We start from the raw sequence: 20,352 nt of genomic DNA, 5'->3' as shown, positions 1-20,352 counted from the left end.
GATGGAGCACCAGCCATGACTGGAGAAAGTAGAGGGCTGGTAGCACTGTTGATGAAGTATCGAGGAAAGCAGAACAGACAGTTGAAGTTGCACTGTATTTTTCACCAACAGAACCTGTGCAGTAAAGAACTTGGTTTTCAGGCCACTGATGGCATTAGTGACAAAAAACCATTAATTTAATCAAATCATGAGGGCTCAATCACTGTCAGTTTCAAAGTCTTCTTGAAGAAACTGATTTAGACTATGGTGACCTTGTGTATCACTGTGAAGTATGCTGGCTGAGTCGAGGGAAGATGCTCAGAAGACTCTGGGAGTTGATTTATGAGGTGATAGAATTCCTCAGAAGCAAGAACAAAGACACAGAAGTGATTTCCATGACTGATCCAGCATAGCAAGCTGATTTGACCTTTCTGGTCGACATGACACAACACTTGAATGATCTGAATTTGAAGTTGCAAGGCAAAAATCAGCTTGTCTGTCAGCTTGCAAATCACGCCTCAGCTTTCAAGAGAAAGTTGCAGTTGTTCCGGCAGCAAGCAGCATCAGGCAACTTCATGCACTTCCCCACTTTACAGTCACAGCAAATGACTTCCTTTAGTTCAGTTCAATATTAAAGCTTTATTGCAAAAACATGATTACAGTACTTAAGCAAAGCTTACTTTTCTACTTATTAGGAAAACATATGTTACTTTAAAAAAACATTTGCAAAAGTGTATGAAATATCAAGCACTGATAAACAATGTGTTATTAATTATTGTTGAATATAATGTTACTGGGAATAAATAATAAAACACCATACACTTGAGATCAATGTTGCTGTATAGTTTATACATTTCACTGAGAATTCTGAAAGATATTGAATGGAAATTAACCAATGCAAACAAGAGATGCATTAATTCCTTTTACATTTATTTAGAACATTTTCACAGTAGTATTTACAGTTTATACTTAACATTAGAAAACCCAGTTATGCTTCCAATTAAGTCCTGATTGTGACTATTTATCATAAATTGTTCTGTGTATTTCTATTCTAAGATGTTGTGCATTTTAAAATTTCTTTGGAAATTATATTTTTAGTTAATATTCCATAAGTTTTGTGAAATGCTGTTACAACACTAGATAAAGAGAATCAGAAGTATTCTTGAAGGTTTTAGAATGTGTGAAAGCCATCCATCAATGTGTTACTGCAGTTTGAAATAATTTCAAAAGAGAATGGAATGAAAATGTGAACAGTAAGTTCATTTACATAGACTAGCTTTAATAACATTAATCACACTTCCAACACAGCTTTAACAATTATCAGGCATTAGTGACTCATTATAATAAAAAAAATACCTGGAGTGTCACATGAAAAGCACAGATGAAAAATAACACTTTAACTGAACATTCTGAAAATTTAGAAAGACTTAACCAAGTATCTTACTCAGATGTGCCATGTGAAGTGATTAATTTGTTAGCACATGGATACAATGGATGAGACTATGCAAGTTAGGATAAAGTTGCTATAAATCTTTAAAACAAGGTGATATGTTGGGGATAAAATAGCACACAAACAACCAAAAGCACCATCACTGAATAACAGGATCATCAAATCAAACAGTGTGGAAAGTTTTAACTCAAACTGCTTACCCAGAATAGAAGAAGTAATTTACAGAACAGTAGGTGTCTAAACTGCAGCAAAAGCCTGAAGATAAAACCTACTGCCATAAGATGAAAAAAAGTGGAAATGTTATAGGTAAAGAATAGTTATATGGTCATCACAACTAAGATTGTGATTAATCAACAGATGATAATGAACTACAGAGATAATACGCTAAGGATGAGTCCCAGAACCCAAAGAAATAAAGAAACAATAAAGTGCTAATGAGACATTCTAAAACTGGACACAGTAAGAACAGATAAAGATCTTACAATAGTCCATCTGCTCCAAGTGAAATAATGAATTCATTATTATTTGAATAATGCAGTCCCTGAGTCAATGATACATTAGTGAAAAAGGTACCCAGCATGTTCATTGATAATGGTTCTACAACTACCATTTTTAACATAATCTGGTAATGAGAGATAGGAAATGTTATGCTTTGGAGTATTTGTTTTTGTAAATAATGTCAAATGTACGTTTCAGTTGACTTCATACTAAAACTTAATGCGCTATGTGAAGCTTGTAATGCACTGATGTTATTTGTTTAGTTCAAATATTGTTACACTGGTTAATATCCTAAATCAACAATCTAAAGAGGAAAAGATATTGATAAATTGAATAAAAAAGTTTAAAAACTGAACACTAGCATTAGATGTTGAAATAAAACTTCTTACAAATTAACATTCAATAAAAAAAAGTATTTAAGTGGTGTTAGACAATTATTGACAAGTAATTTTTTAATTCTCTGATTAAAGTTGACACCTTTGATCAATATGATGCCACTTCATATTTTGTTTCCTTAATTCAATCAGAACTGGAAATACTTGGTTTACTCTTCAAGGTGGTCACTTTAAAGTTGTTAGAAGAGTTGGTAAAGAAATTCATTCAGTCATAGGTTTACAAATCTAGTGATCTAAAATCAGACTTAAATCAGTAGAACTTGACTTACTATTCTACAACCAAACTAAAAGTATATTTCCGTTGGTTTTAAATCAGATCAAATATTCTGAACATAGAATCTAGTTGATTAGACACGAGTAAAAGTAGCTTGCTTAACTTTCATATGCTTAAAAAATACATATATACATACACAAAATCATGCATATACACCTGGCATCTTACTAATATTTACCTCCAGTTTATCAATCCTTTCAAAAATCTTTTCTAGTTCTAAGCTCTTTGCATAGATCAATGGCAATGTGTTTGAAAGACAGAGTGTATCATCACTTCGTACCTACAGGAAATAAAAATAAGATTTTAATACTGAATTTCCTGGACTTTAAAATATGAAAGTTAAAAAAATCATAAATTCTGATATGGGTATTTAATGTTTATGCTGAAAGTAAGCTTTCTTTTAATACAATTTATAAGGCATTGATGAGGCTGCAAAATATTTAAATCTTTCACTTCATAACATGGCTGAAGGGAGCTAAGTACCTGTTTGAAATCCAGTTTGATTTTATGTTCTCAACAAGCTTGTGACTACAGTTCTTAATGTCTCTGACAAAATGAAAGAATATAAATCACCTTACCCACAGTTATTCACTCTCCCTTCTTTCATGTGACCCACTTTGCATCTGGATGAAAGATGAAGTTTTGCTTTCTTGCCATAATCCAAATTTCACAGTTGTAGTTGTGATGAAAATTACAATCTCCCAGTTTTGGGGAGACATGTAGGAATATAATTCAGAAGAAAGTATACCTCTTTTTTAAAAGTTTTTATTTAATTCTAAAACCATAAAAATTAAAGACAAGCAGGTATCAGAAAAGCCAGAATATCTACATTTGGATTAAGAAGGGAACCAGAGAGTCATTAGGACTACTCAAGCTTACAAAGATTAGGTTCTGAGGCAGGCTATTAACAGCTACAGGGCAAATGATGTTGATAAATTGTTTAAAACTTTATTCAAATTAAGACACATTCCAGCCTTTAGAATATCCTTTAAAGGATACAGCAATTGTAACATAGAAACATTTCACTACATGGTGAATACTGGCAAGATGTAATCTGATATTCACTTTCATGATTTAACAGAACATCTCAGTAAACAAATCAGATCATCTGCACAACCTAATTTGTTAAAGTAGCCACAGTACAATCCAAGGAGCACCATTCATTTAGTACAAGTGAAATAACAACAGGATGTAAAAAGCAATCTTATGAATTAGAACTAGTTATGGTAGGTAACATAAGAGGTGATAAACAATGGTTACCTTCTCTCATTCAAGATTTTAGATAGGAAAGTATGATTAGGTTACAAGTATAAGATTCTGTGAGAAAAGTATGAGATGAAAAGCATTAAGGGCATAAATATCATAAATGTAGCATTAAACTCAAGCCCCACTTAAAACAATGCTCATTAATTCTGGATCATTGTAATTGAAAGGTTCAGAAGATGTCCTTCAATAAAGAGGATAAAAGAAAGTGATGGCTTCCATGGCATCTGAAGATGGCAGGTAAATACACTATCTACCAGCTATAGAAGAAACTGATAAGCCACAATTATCCATCAATCACAAAGAGAAAAAAAGTAATCTGTTTAGAAGATATAACATGTTTTATGTTCTAATTACACAAGATGGCCAAACAAGACTGATGACAACAAGAGAAGAGCATCTGCAAGAAGAGGTTAATATTTGAGCCACCCATAAACAGGAGGTGTTTTCTTGGGCAAATGACAGAACAATGGTCAACAACAAAAATCTTAGACATTGAGTATCTTTGTGAAAGAAAAATGGATGCTGTAAGCTACTGCAGGAAATTATTCCATAGTTATAATACATTTTCTTGAATGAGCAGGGTAAACTGGAGCAATGACATCCCAGCACTTCAAATAACTAATCTTGGCAAGGACCCTGAGGAAGGAAGTGGAGGAAAGGGTAAACATAAAAGAAATGTAGCTCTCAATATTTGAGGAATCCATAGCCACAGGATTTATATTAGAAAGAGAGACCAGTTGATCACTGAATGACTAGGCATTCACAATTCCCTTGAAAATCAAAGGAGTGTGTGTGTTTTTTCTTATAGGAAAGCCACATGAAGCTACCTGCTGAGCCAAACAAGGGGAATCAAACCCCTGATTTTAGCATTGCAAAACCATAGACTTACTGCTGTACTAGTGGGAGATGAAAATCAAAGGAAAAAGGGTCTATCTTGCAGGATGAAAGCAATGATCTCAAGAAAAAGAGTTGGTCAAAATGATGATTGCACCAAGAATGTGACAGGCTCAGAGGTGAGCACGTTAGGAATGATGGTAAAGAAGTAGAGAAACTGTTGCAAACCAATGGCTGTTAGTAACTTAGAACAGGCACAACAAACAGTTCAACATTCTAACATGACACTGCACTGGTACTTCTTAAGGAGTCCAAAGACCAGTATAACAGTAATTAATCAACACAAAGCCATAAATTTTAAAAGAAGCATTTGTGCAAGATGAAGGTTGAAATGATGAGAAAGAAAAGATCTTGAGGTTGATAACAGGTGTGAAGTCAGATGCTATTGTGAAACAAAGTACCATTCGAGATGATGCATGTGGATGCATTCGTGTAAAATTGCAAAATCAATATCACAATAATAGAAAAGACCAACATACACTGTATACTCAATAGAAAAGTATAGAGCCAATGTTAAACTGAAGGGAAGGGATCTGATAAGCCACGTGCCAAATGGCAAAAACAAAGAAAATAACGTGATAAAGAATGAATAGAGATAGGAAGATGAACATAGTGTACATTAACTTCATCTTCCAACAGTTTTAAAAAAAAATTCCCATAACATCCTTGTTTTTCCACACAGAAATGAGATGTATCAAGGTAAAGAATGAGATAAAATGCATCTCAAATCTCCTGTTTTCTTCAGAGATACAAAGAAATGAGATGGGAGATCTAGGGAATCATGATAAACAATTTACTTTGCTTTCTCTTGAAAGAAGACCTAAAACGTCCTAATCCAGAACTTGTAAACAAACAAGACTGAAAGGAAGAAGGAAAAACAGGATGATAATGGCACAAGTGAAAGTAAAGACTGAACTGAAGGATCTTTCAGGGCCACAGGCCCCACATAAAATATGAAATGAAATGACACCTCAAAAATAGAGATTGAGAAGCCATCTAGAAATAAAAATAGTCATTGTGTAATTCAAACTTTACTTCTCCTACTTCAAAGTTAAACACTTTAAAAAAGTTAAAAGGTTCAAGTAGATATAGTAGGTGTTGACAGGTGTTGAGGATGAACATTGCTTGCTGGTCATCTTCAACGTTAACATTTTTCTAAATTGAAAATGTATTTCCAATAATACTTACCTCCTGTTACATGAATAGCTATTAATACTTGACCCTCAAGGTTTCTTTCTTTGCATATCTAAACACTGGTTTGCTCAGGCTTACACTAGTCTTTACTACCACAATCAATTGCCCTTGGTGACATTTATCACATGATACACTCTACCTACATCAATGCACCCTCTATCCTTGTATTGTAAGCACCTCATTCAGATATATTTTTTAATTTTTTTTTCCTAACAAAGCATGATTAACAGGTTTCTCATTCTTGTTTGGAGATACTTTGAACATTAACCAAATTATATGGATGCTTTTCTTATTAGTAATAATAAATTAAAAAAAGAATTCTGATTGGCAAGCCAATTTATAGTGTGAATTCCAGGATTAAATTTTCTTATTTCTAGCATGGAACAAATTGAATCTCTCCTATTCCATCTCTGATATTTAGGATCGCATTGCCATTGAGAGGGAAGGAGAGATATTTCTCAGTTGAGAGTGTCATTAACCTTATTCTTAGTGAGATGGAGACATATGAATGGTTCTGTAGTGGTCCTAAATGGGACTCTAAGCCACAACTGAGGATAATCCTCGACAGTCTGGAGAGACTTTAGATTTGCGTTTTCCTGTGCCATCTTTTAATCTGTTGCCTTTTCAGTGCCTCCTCTGGAATAGTAATGAGTTTACAGACTCGCAGATCTAGGGTCCAAGATTCAGTTTCCTGAGATGAATGTGACAAATAGTCCAACACTGCTTTGCTCTAACAAATGTAGCTCCAATTATGCTATTCCAATCACTGGTAATCAACACAGTCACTAAATGACCCATGAAAAATAAAAAAGATGCCACTTTGGGATAAGCTACCACTGATTTGCTTTCTTCTGTTGGTTCATTAGGTGTGTGATGCTTTGGGCTTTTTACTAGTTTCTTTTGAGCCTGCATTTCACTTACTGGTTGAGTAATGGCTATAAGTGAGAATGGAGGTATGTATGTTTAGAAAAGGACAGCAACAAGTAAAATCAGTTGTGAAGGCGATAATCAATTCCTGTTGACATGCTTCTCCTCAGATAAAAACTAGTGTGAGTAAAATACCTGTAAAGACAAAAGTATCACAGAGAGAAGCTCTGGTCACCTGAAATGTTTAAGGGATGACAAGTACCTTGCTGCACAAAAAATATGAGAATCAAACTGATACAATATGTTAGTGAGACCTACAATTAACAAAAACTGAAAAGTAGATATCTGATCCTTACAAAGATAACTAGAAGAATGAAAATATATAACTGTGCAAAAGAAGAATGTTTTATGAATCATATCATACAGTAGAGAAAGTGATAATGGGTCAAAGAAAAAACTATATGGAAAATCCTCCTTCAAAAAACTAATCTTAGGGTCAGTAATTTACGTAATATGAGTAATGGAATATGAAGTATATTAAAATTCTGCTTCTGTGTAAAAGCATTAGCAGCATTCCAAATATCAGAAGGTGGAAGAAATAAGGATTCAAGTAGTAGACCATCTAGCATGAAATTACCACCATCAAGTGTAAGAGAAATTGGTTCAAGATTTAAAATAAGAGTTTCCTAAGAGAAATAAATATCTGTTACCAACAGAAGATACTTCATAATTAGAGCTAGCAGACAAAGTGGCTTGAACAAAAGATTGAAACTGAAAGCCAACACAATCATGAAACCCAACTGTGACATCAACACAGGCAACTGGACACTGATGGCATGAATACAATGATTAATAACAGCTGACAAGGCAACCTTAGCTTTGTTTTGAATTCTGTACAAAGCTACATTAGGGCTACGTTCACGAGCCATCCCTAATTCAGCAATGTAAGACTAGAGGGAAGAAAGCTAGTCATTACCATCCACTGTCAACTCTTGGGATACTCTTTTACCAATAAATAGTTGGATTGACCCTAATATTATAATGCTCCCCACAGCTAAAAGGCCGAGCATGTTTTGGGTGACAGAGAATTGAACCCGTGACCCTCAGATTGCAAGTCATGTGTGCGCTAACTACCTCGTGATGCCAGCTCAATCACAGGATCGTTAGAGGCAGAATTACGTGAGGCTTCCAGAAAAGTAGCAAAAGTTATGGTATCGTGAGATGTGTCTTCATCAGAAGTAACTGACCGTATATACTGAGTCATTCTGTAATTATGAAACTACAATAGTGAATCTCCACACAAAGTTTTGCAAGTTTGAAATAAAAATTACATATTTTTGTGCACAAAAAAATTTGATTTTTCAATAAAGTAATATTACTAAAGATTTTTGAAGCCTTTAATGAGTCAGTCTGAGTTATAGCTGAAAAATTTATAAAGATGAAATAAAAATCAAAAATACCTTTTCTTTTCCAAAATTTATTGCACATCAAAACAAAAAATTATTTTACTTAAAAGTTTTAGGTCTCTTAACTTTTCACAAGTGTGTTCATTTAATCTTATAAACATTCTTTTTAAACAAAAATAAAAATCTCATCTGCTTTGCTTTAATCTAATTAAACACTTCATAAGGCTGCTCTTATTACTTTCAATAAAATAATTATTGTAAAGAGTCACCTTAAAAACCAAAAACATTTAACTGGGACAAACTTTAATGTTTCTCAAGACAGCTGGTAAGGGAATTAAAACTTAATTGTAATAAAAGTGTTAATACCCATACCAGCCGTCTTGAGATACATTTTTTATTTCAAGTGGGTCTCTTGTCATCACAAAACTTTAATGTTTTCTGCAATTTCTGGAATCTTGAACAAATTTCAAGAAATATTAGTACAAAAAAACTTCTTTAACTGTTTAAAATCAGTTATATGCATTAATGCTGTTAGTGTTGCTGAACATACACAAACATATCTCCTCAAAGCTATTCCAAAAATAAATAATTAGATACTCCACAGCTGTCATCTCAGGTCTACATACCGTATTACTTCAAGTTTAAGATGCATCTTTTTTCATGTTTTTTCAAATTGAAAATAAGGGTGTGTTTTAAATTTGAGGTATTATATTTCACCCTTCGAATTCATCAAATTTGTCAATGTCAGTGCCTCTAGTGGTGTAGTTGGATATCACTGTCCTCAGTCTTATTTTCCTGTTGTTCAGACACTATTTTATTGATTTTTATTTTTATTGCCTTTTTTACCTATGGAAAAGCATTTTATGTATGATGCCAAATTTAAAAGAAAAGTTATTTTGTGCATTGAACAAATTGGGAATCATGCAGGTGGTATAAAGTATACAACAAGTGAGGCAAATATATGTCGTTGGTGTGGTATAAAAACTAAGTTCTTTTCTTGCAAGAAAAGTATAGTCATTTTCTGGTCCAAGAAAAGGAAGACATCCTGAAATTGATGCTGTTGTTTTAACGTATTTCAGAGTGTTACGAAATAAAGGACTGTCTCTAATAAGAGAAGTATTTAATGTTAAAAGTGAAAGAATGTGCAAGAAATAGTGGTATTTCTTTCAAGGCTAGTCGTGGCTTGTGTGAGAAATTTATGAAAAGAAAGGGTTTATCATTACGGCGAAGAACAATAATTAGCCAAAAACTGCCATTAGATTTTGAAGATGTGGAAGATGGAATGCAAAATGGCATTCTTTGGGAAAATAGTGAATCAAGCAATGAAGATGCTTCAACTTCAGAATATAACAGTGAGCCAGAGAAACATCGGAGTAGCTTTCTGATTAAATAAATAAAGCAGGAAGAAACATTACTGTAATCAAAATTTAAATTTCCTGTATATTTTACAACATTTCAATTTACATACATTATTAACATTTTTGATTCATTAATAAACTCTTTTTAAACATATTTACTCCTTTCTAATTATCATCTAAGTTTTTTCCCCTGTAAATCCATTTTAAAAGTGGGGTGCATCTTAAATTTGAGGTAATACAGTATCATAGTTTTCCATCAAAAAGCTTAACCACAAAGTTTCTGCAATTTTTTTAAAATTAATTTAGTATTTTTTTACAGAAATACCCTACCATACCACAAGCCCAGATTAAAATGTCCACCAATGTTACTTAAAAAAAACACACTAGATTATTCATTCCTTTCAGAACTAATCTAGATTTAACACTTTTACAAAAAAACCATTTCATGTAACATCCTCTTCAAAATCCTATTAAATATCTCTCTAAAAATTGTCTAAATAGTTAAGTTGTTGGTTTGTATTAAGCACAAAGCTACACAAAGGGCTATTTGTGCTTTACTCACCAAGAATGTCAAAACCAGGTCTCTACCAGTATAAATCCGAAGACATACCACTGTGCCACTGGGGGCCTAAATGGTTAACTATTACGAATATTTTTACATAAATATTTTGTCACAAGTAACCTGTCAAAACATTTTAACAGTCTACATTGTCAAAAACTAGGCCTATTAAAGGATTGTCCTAGGAAACATTACTAATCACATTAAAGTTACCTCATGTTTATATATGAGACATAAACTCAAATTAAAATTTTCTTAACAACTTACCATGTCTACTAACCCACAAAACTCATCTAGTCGAGTCAATACCTCATCAATATTCTCTTCTAAAACTCCTTTCTAACAAAATTTAAAATCATGGTTATAAACAGTGATTATTCAAATCATTAAAAGCTTCTTAAGAAAATATTCTGTATATATAATAATTAGTATGTGTGTATATATAACTTCTAAAAATCACTAATTTTTTGGTATGCATCATGCCATACTATATTAGCTTTATAAATTAATTTCTCTAATACTATGACATTCATGACTTATTGCAAGACCAGACAAAATATATCTAATTGTACAACTAGGAAAACCATGTAATTAGGCATGAAAAAATATCTCAGACCTACCTTGCAATTATACACTGAAGTATCTAAAATGTATATTATTCATATATTTTGAGTTTTTTCAATATGGTTTTGTGAGATTTTTAATAAATGCATCATTGAATTATCCTCTATAAAGAATGTGGATCAATTCTACAGGACACTTTTAGTTACTGTTTTTCACAAAAAATGTTTCATAAAATTAGTATTTAGAAGGTCTATTTAAAGGTATGATTTGTAATTGTTTTTCTTTAATTATTAATTACATAACTGAACTTGCAGCGCAAATCTCCTAATTTGTGAATGTGAAATCTAATGGTTTACTTTTTTTTTAAATTTCGGTATTTAAAAGGTACTGAAATTCATAATTAAATTAACACATTGTAATTGTAAGCTGTACAGGAACATAGATAGCAGAGTAGTTGCTACAAACATTACTTTAGTAACAATATAGTGGAATTTTACATCATCAAACTACATACTTTTTCACAACCTTGGTAACAATTCTAATATGAGAAACTTGTACATTCTATCAATATACTTTATAATTATCTTAGAGATAATCAGAAGATGTTTATTCAGCTACTACATTTGACATAACAATGAACATTTATTAGAAAATATTTCCCTACATTGTTGTTTCTCAGATAATTAGATAAGCTCCAATTAAATTTGGAATTGTATTAACATATATTTTAAATTTTAGATAAACAAAATAATCTTAAGTAATATTTTATTGTACTCCACTCAGTAAAAATTGTTAAATAATAAATCACATCTGATAATGAGGTAGTCACATAACACTCATTTCAATTTAGTTCTTTACTAATTTTACACTTGCAAATCGTGCTATTTTAGAATATAAAAAACACAACTTTTTTATGACACAACACTCTTTAGTGCCATGATTTTTCTAGTCCATTCCATAATTAATGATTAAACTTCAAATTCAGCTGGTATTACCAACTACTTTCTAAACAAATGTAATATTGTGCCTACCTTTCTTTCTACTTATCTTTCCCATCATTTTTTTTTCATTCCTAACCCTACTCAATCCTAAAATGAATTCCACCTTAGAATAACTGAATATATAACTTGTACTACCATTACACTGAAAACAGCTCTTTACCAAAAAATAAGTGCACTGCCACAACATCAGAAAATAAACTAAAATTACAAAAATGTAAACAAAATAACATGTGAAATTCAATCATTCAAAAGTCACACAAACTTATTTTACATGCATTTCAGCTACTAAACTTTCATATTTTCAAATATATTTCACGTTTAAAATTTCTATTTCTCAAATCATAGTATAATGATACTTTTGCTTATATGACACTAAAACCTTTTGTATAACGTGATGTACAGCCTCCAACTTTACGAACTTTTTATCTTGTGTGCATGTAGATTTCCAACAGAGGTCACGATTTTACCGTTTCCTCTTCCTTTTTCGTCTCATAGACCTTTATTTTTTCTGTTCCCAAGGTGAAGATATGACCTCATTAATACGTCACACGCGGATCTGATGCACTGTCGCCACTGTTATATAAATATAATAACACTGTCTGTTGTATATACATGCACATCCTAAGAAGTATCTGTATGGATTGCCACCAAAATTGGTATGCAAGTTCATTAGGCCTAAGGAAAAATGCACACAAATTTTCAACTTTGCGCTTTTTTACCAGTACATCATCCCTGTTGATGAATCTTCGCCAAATTTGCCATAAACGTTTGTCGGGTAAATGAGGAGATACATGCAAAGTTACGGTTTCACATTTTGTTTTGCTGTCTTTATGGGGATTTTGGTTGTTGTTGTTTTTTTAATTATGTATTATGGAAACAGCTTTTCATATCTTTAGATAACCTTTCATTAATCATGAATCTACATAACTTCAGTCCACGTTACGGGTAACTCAGCTAGCATACTAGAATGCATATAACTACTTAAAATAGAGTGTTACCTTAAAATATTTTTATTTCATCCAGTTTAATATACATTATAATAGAAATTAATACTTTAATATGATACATTACTTTACGTCAGATTCAAGACTACATCTGTTTCAACTTAGAACTTACTACAGTAACTGGCCTATAATTTGTAAAAGTTTTCATTGACTAACATTATCTGAAATATTTTTACCTCTAGCTTGACATCAGTTCTCAAAAACTTCGAATAATCTTCGGCTAAACCAGTTAAAAGTTTTTCAACCTCCATATTATTTCTTGGAGTACTTTCGTTCACTTCTTTCACCACAATTGTATCTAAATGTTTTTCTCTTGCACCATCCGCCATGTTACTTAGAATACGACTACGACGTCCCCTTTAGGAGAAAAACGAAACTATTATCATGTAAATAACGTAAATCTAAGCGTCTCAGCAGAAATGCCGTATATAAAAGTAAAACAAGATAAAAAAAAAGACGTTTCTAATTGTTTGTGAATTATTATTATTGTTTGTTTGCATTTCATAAAAGCCATGCAGTAAGTAAATATATGCTTAAATATATATAACAGTATTAATCACCCTAGCAAAAAGGGAAAATTAGAAAATTACCATTAAAAACTTCAAGAAAGACAACTCCATAACAGTTATCGAAAGCAAAGTAAATGCCATTATTATCTGGACAAAGAAAAAAACTCCATAAAATTTCAAACTACGGTTGAAGACAGTCGTTACACAAAGATCAATCTAATTAACTGCTAACACAGAGAACAAAATTCACCAACTTCTCAAATACATCAGAAGGAACATGGAACAAAAACAATATGGTACATCTTATTTTAAGATATTGTCTCCCTGAACTTGTCAGCTATTCTGATGTATGAATTTTGCACATAACACAAGTCAAAAAGTTATTAAATTGTTTATCATATCACTAACAACTTATATTTATTCTGTGCGCTAATTATAACTGCTGGCTCTGTTTGATTGTTTTCATTCTTTTGAGATAACTCCTGGTTCGTACATGGTAGTATGGTTAATATTGAACGTTATGGAGATATGTTAATAGCCATACGTCAGACCAGACCTAAACTATACTGTAATATTGAAATACAGACTGCCCAGATATAAGTGTTTTTATCTAATTTTATTTTGGAGAAAATTTAGGTTGTACAATTTTAAGGTTCATATTTACAAACTAACAAACATTATTTATCATTAAACAAATTAGATAAAAACGAAACCTAGCATAATAAAAAATATTTTAAAAATAATATATTTACATTGTAAGTTTAGATAGATATATAAATGGAAATTTGAAAAAAAATGTTCAAAAATTCCTATCAATTTATCTAAGAATATTAATAAGCAACATTTCACCAACAAAAACATGTTTGATTGGTCAGTTGTTGTTACACACTAGACAGAATAATGGATTACTCATAATGTGCCTTTCGCGGTTATCGAAACCCAGATGTTAGAACCATAAGTCTTCAGACATACCGCTGAGTCACTAGGAAGCAAAAACATATTTATAATTGATACCGTTAGAATATCTATCCACTGTAATGTATCAAAGTATGAATATGTGCAAGTTAGTTCTATTTCTTGATGTAGCTCAACAATTAATTAAAGGTATTTAAAATGTGTTAAATGCTCGATCAAATCCTTTACTTTGTTATTTAATAGCTCAATCAAAAAACTGCTTAATTTATCTCAACATATAATCTCATTAATATGTAATAATATTTTTTTAATTTAAAAACTAATCGTATTCAAAATGATGTTAAAAACCATTAAAAATTTCCTCTTCCATTACATTTTCATAATATGACCTAGTCCAGTTTCACCTTAATAAGAAAATCACATATGGAAGATCCCCCTCCAGCGTCACAGTGCTATGTTTTCGGATCTATAACGCTAGAAATCGAGATATGATATCCATGATGAGCATAGTATAGATAACTCACTATGTCACTTTGTGCCTAATTACAAACACATATGGAAGCCCACTTCCGGAAGCTGAAACAGTTTGTTTTTTATATGCAAAAACGGCTCGTTTGGGTTAAGAAAATATTTTACATAGAAGAGCGAACAACGTTTCGACCTTGTTCGGTCATCGTCAGGTTCAGTTTGTTTTTATTTGGAGTGGTACTTCAAATAACTAGATTTTCGAAGAGGAAAGTTATACAGATTAAAGATAAAACTGACTTAATTGAGTTGTTAAACTAGTAAAATAAGTATTTCACTACAATAAGAAGTGCTCTTAAAGAACATGCTCTTAAAGAACAAAGAAGGTTTTGTAGAAATTCTGATATGGACTAAAAGATGGCGTTTCTGTATGTTCTGTGAAAAATGATGAACGTTTTGTGGAAATTCTGATATGGGCTGAAAGATGGCGTTTCTGTATGTTCTGTGAAAAATGATGAACGTTTTGTGGAAATTCTGATATAGAAAGAGTGAAACAATAGTGTCACCTTTCTCAGACCAGTGTTACTCACGTAATTGTTTGTTTCAAGTGAAAATAGAGTAAGATAGACCTAAAGTCCACATGTTACTAGAAAACCGAAATCAGATCTCGCTACCTATCATTCGTGAAAAATGTCTAAACTATCCAAGTAGGACACTCGTCTCTACTGTATGAGACCAGTACATCAAGTTAGATCAGAATTGCCCAAAGCTATACAATGGGCTATCTATGTTTTGTCCACCACGTCTATCAAAATCCTGCTTCTTGTGTTGCAATCTCACATACATAACGTTGCGAGAGCTTGGTATATCTAGAGGTATTATATTTTGTTACATAGTGTTATTTTAATATCCATTTTTCATATAAGAAATGCAGTTGAAGGAATAGTTTATGTTTAGGAAATTTTATATGATTGTTATTAAAAGCTCTGTTCTATATTTTTATTTTATAAATGTTAAAAACTTTTTATGTTACAAAATTTTTACTTTTTCTTGTTCCTGGGTAGAAAGTGTTATTTCCCAATTCGTTATGCCTAAAGTAAATGAAGTGTGTGTGTTTTCTTATAGCAAAGCTACATCAGGCTATTTGCTGAGCCCATCAAGGTGAATCGAACCGGTGATTTTAGGGTTGTAAATCCGTAGACTTACCACTGTACTAGCAGGGGGGGGGGCAAGTAAATGGAAAGACCTATTTTTCTCTTCAAACTTTGCTTTTGTGACCTAGGAACTCATAATGAAGACAAGATGGGAGGCTATATTTGGAGACTGATACGTGAAAGTAATTTACATTACAGTCGCAAATCTCGAAAACTACTCACTTTTAAACATTTTTGTTCATTTTGGTATAACGTTAGTATAAATACATGTAAATCTTGATTCGTGTGTTATTTTATTCAGACCTTATATAAATAAAAATTTGCCCGTTTTCACATAGAAAATAGGTCAATTTCTAAATTTCATTATCCAGGTCACAAAAGTTTGAAGGGAATAATGGCCATTTTCTGTACTTTTACAACATAAGTAATTAAAAAATAACACAAACTATCCAAGAACAAAATTTGTGTTGCATAATGTAATCAATATATCGTTTATAAAACACACAACAATACTTTATACTATAAACATTATTTTAAACATACAGAGGTTACAACAATAAAATAAGAGGGAAAAAACGACTTACACATAAACAAATACAAATATCAAGGAAATTATTTACATGAATAAAGTTCTTATGTAATGTTACACCATAATAATATTTTATAATTAAATACAATAAATTAGGCCTTGCATTACCAGATGGTTAAGGCTCTCGACTCGTAATCCGAGGGTCGCGGATTAAAATCCCCGTCAAACCAAACATGCTCACCCTTTCAGTCGTGAGGACGTTATAATGTTACGATCAATCCCATTATTCGTTGGTAAAAGAGTAGCCCAAGAGTTGGGATGGGTGGTGATGACTAGCTGCCTTCCCTCTAGCCTTAATCTGCAAAATTAGGGACGGCTAGCACAGATATCCCTTGTGTAGCTTTGCGCAAAATTACAAAACAAACAAACAATACAAGAAATTGATACATTTATGAAAACATGATATCCGTATTTAAATTAACGAAATAATTAAAGGAAAGAAACTGACGCATGTAATAAATACAAAAAATAAATAAAAAATCCGTCTATATTCAAATACTTACAATCTGTTACTACAGTACCTAAATAAAAGCAAATTTTCAAAAATAAGCTTTTTAATTAGAAGTTCAATTGAACTGTAAGAAAAAAGTGTCGTTGAATGAAAAACTAGTTTTAACACATAAACATGAGTTTATTCTCAAGAAACAAGTTTTTAAAACATTATTTTATGCACAGCATATACAAGTGTTAACATTACTTGTTATAGTGAGAAAACTAAACTTATATATACATATACACGTACACCAAATATGACATTATCTGAAAATGTTTACGTAGGACACTTCATTAACTATTTAACCTTGCAAACATTTTTTTCAGTAATGAAACATGTATCAAATCAGTTTAGTTGTTGAACATTTCATGTAAACAACTCGTCTTTCAAATTCAAATGAGTTAACTTTTCTTTTCATAATAATATTTTCATTGTTAATGAATAACTTGGAAAGGCTTAATAAGATCAATATGGCAAAAATAATATCATAGAATAGCGATACCAATCGTGCCCCCTAGTGGCACAGCGGTATCTCTGCGAACTCACACCACTAGAAACCGAGTTTCGATACCAGTGATTGGCAGAGCCTATTGTGTAGCTTTATACTTAATTCCAAACAAACTTTTCCAGTCAGCCAAAATTACAAAATTTAAAAAAGGCTGGAAAAATAACATTAAAGTAGACAAAACAAATGCATTGCATCCGCTAATTAAATCTAGCATTATACTAACATTTCTTAAATTAATAACAAATAAAACAATAAATTAAAAACGAAATATAAAATTGTAGTGAGAAAGGTGCTTATTCTTAACTGTTAAACTTGTTCATCTCTTCCTTGGTACGTGTATGTTTTATAATTCCTTTTATAATTGTACCTGCTATAATGCAATAAATTGTCTACGTCCCAATATCTGTAATTAACAAAACTTTATTTTAATATTGTACTTTAATTAGTTAATAACCCAAATGGCACACTGTCATCACAGTAGTTTGGAATAAAGTCTCGTCTTATCACCGTAAAAAAGAGATGTTTTTAGTAACGGAATTGGAGAAATAAATCCACTTGTGATATTTTAATCAGCAGACAATAATAAACTTATTTATGAGGGATATGAAGATTGCACTAAGTGTTGAAACAGTTAAAAAAACTCCTGAAGTAAGTTTTTAGCCTAACATAGCTCAATGTTTTTGTACCTTACAATTTAATTATATTTTTAGCTTAACAGGAGAGGGGGCTAATGAAGATGGAATGGTTACTTATGAAGAATACTAGTACCACGGAACACTAAACCAACGTTAAAGGAATATTTCCTGAAACTACGCTTTCTAACTTCACCCTACGTTAATGTAAGTGCGTACAACTGGTGTAACACGGACAAAGCAGTTAACAGAGAGAAGATCACACGGATCTTACGCCATGAAGTACGATACAAGTGTTAGTGACAAAATACACAGGTGCAAAAACTACATGGTTTACAAGGTCTTCAATTTGAACACTTGCAATCAAATGATAGATCAGTTACAAATCAAGAACGATATAAGCTCAGGAAATTAATACGTCAAAGTACAAAACAATGAAGTAAATGATGAGGTAATACACTATTATGCAGTGCAGAAAGAGGTGGGGAAGGAAATGATGAGATAATACACTATTATGCAGTGCAGAAAGAGGTGGGGAAGGAAATGATGAGGTAATACACTATTATGCAGTGCAGAAAGAGGTGGGGAAGGAAATGATGAGGTATTACAATAGTATAGGGAGCAGTACAAATGGGGTTGCGAATGATGAGGTAATACACTAGTATAGGGTGCAGTAGAGGTAGGGATGAGAATGTTGAGGTAATACACTATTATACAGTGCAGTAGAGGAGGGGATGGGAATGATGAAGTATTACACTAGTATACGGTGCAGTACAGGTGGGGATGCGAATGATGAGGTAATACACTAGTATAGGATGCAGTAGAGGTGGGGATGCGAATGATGAGGTAATACACTAGTATACGGTGCAGTAGAGGTGAAGATGCAAATGATGAGGTAATACAGTAGTATACGGTGCAGTAGAAGTGGGGATGCGAATGTTGAGGTAATACACTAGTATACAGCGCAGTAGAGGTGGGGATGCGATTGATGAGGTAATACACTAGTATAGGGTGCAGTAGAGGTGGGGATGCGAATGATGAGGTAATATAGTAGTATACGATGAAGTAGAGGTGGGGATGCGAATAATGAGGTAATACACTAATATACGGTGCAGTAGAGGTGGGGATGGGAATGATGAAATAATACACTAGTATAGGGTGCAGTAGAGGTGGGGATGGGAATGATGAGGTAATACACTAGTATACAGTGCAGCAGAGGTGGTGATGCAAATGATGAGGTAATACACTAGTATAGGGTGCAGTAGAGTTGGGGATGGCAATGATGATGTAAAACACTAGTATACGGTGCAGTAGAGGTACGGATGGCAATGATGAGGTAATACATTAGTATACGGTGCAGTACAGGTAAGGATGCGAATGATGACGTAATACATTAGTATACGGTTTTGTAGAGGTGGGGATGAGAATGATGAGGTAATACACTAGTATACGGTGCAGTAGAGGTGAGGATGCGAGTGATGAGGTAGTACACTAGTATAGGGTGCAGTAATAGTGGGGATGCGAATGATGAGGTAATACACTAGTATAGGGTGCAGTAGAGGTGGGGATGCGAATGATGAGGTAATACACTAGTATACGGTGCAGAAGAGGTGGTGATGCGATTGAAGAGGTAATACACTAGTATAGGGTGCAGTAGAAGTGGGGATGCGAATGATGAGGTAATACACTAGTATAGGGTGCAGTAAAGGCGGGGATGGGAATAATGATGTAAAACACTAGTATACGGTGCAGTAGAGGTAGGGATGGGAATGATGAGGTAATACACTAGTATACGGTGCAGTAGAGGTGGGGACGCGAATGGTGAAGTAATACACTATTATAGGGTGCAGTAGAGGTGGGGATACGAATAATGAGGTAGTACACTAGTATACGGTGCAGTAGAAATGGGGATGCGAATGATGAAGTAATACACTAGAATACGGTGCAGTAGAAATGGGGATGCGAATGATGAGGTAATACACTAGTATACGGTGCAGTAGAAGTGGGGATGCCAATGATGACGTAATACACTAGTATACGGTGCAGTAGAGGTGGTGATGCGATTGATGAGGTAATACACTAGTATAGGGTGCAGTAGAAGTGGGGATGCGAATGATGAGGTAATACACTAGTATACGGTGCAGTAGAGGTGGGGATGCGAATGATGAGGTAATACACTAGTATAGGGTGCAGTAGAGGTGGGGATACGAATGATGAGGTAATACACTAGTATACAGTGCAGTAGAGGTGGAGATAGGAATGATGAGGTAATACACTAGTATACGGTGCAGTAGAAGTGGGGATGCAAATGATGAGGTAATACACTAGTATACGGTGCAGTAGAGGTGGTGATGCAATTGATGACATAATACATTAGT

At 32.9% G+C, this 20,352-nt stretch overlaps 1 protein-coding gene across 5 annotated transcripts in view; it reads right to left on the bottom strand.

The window, feature by feature from the left end:
- Blos4 (biogenesis of lysosome-related organelles complex 1 subunit 4) overlaps nt 1-13,072 on the bottom strand; it is a 36,102-nt gene extending 23,030 nt beyond the window's left edge. Inside the window, exons 1-3 of one of the 5 annotated variants that reach the window (XM_076469137.1) lie at nt 12,886-13,070; nt 10,408-10,479; nt 2,775-2,876 (exon numbers count right to left, since the gene is read on the bottom strand). In XM_076469137.1, the coding sequence (XP_076325252.1) occupies nt 2,775-2,876; nt 10,408-10,479; nt 12,886-13,038 (327 nt within the window). In that variant the 5' untranslated portion in view covers nt 13,039-13,070. Of the gene's footprint in view, nt 1-2,774; nt 2,877-10,407; nt 10,480-12,885 lie in introns of all 5 variants that reach the window. The other 4 variants (XM_076469136.1, XM_076469140.1, XM_076469139.1 and 1 more) reach the window with 4 other exon arrangements.
- Between the last annotated feature and the right edge of the window lie 7,280 nt (nt 13,073-20,352).

This window comes from Tachypleus tridentatus, chromosome 12 (genome assembly GCF_004210375.1).
Source record: "Tachypleus tridentatus isolate NWPU-2018 chromosome 12, ASM421037v1, whole genome shotgun sequence".
In the NCBI taxonomy this organism is placed as follows: Eukaryota; Metazoa; Arthropoda; class Merostomata; order Xiphosura; family Limulidae; genus Tachypleus; species Tachypleus tridentatus.
The sequence above is the reverse complement of the archived record's forward strand: the minus strand, read 5'-3'. Positions and strand labels throughout refer to the sequence as shown.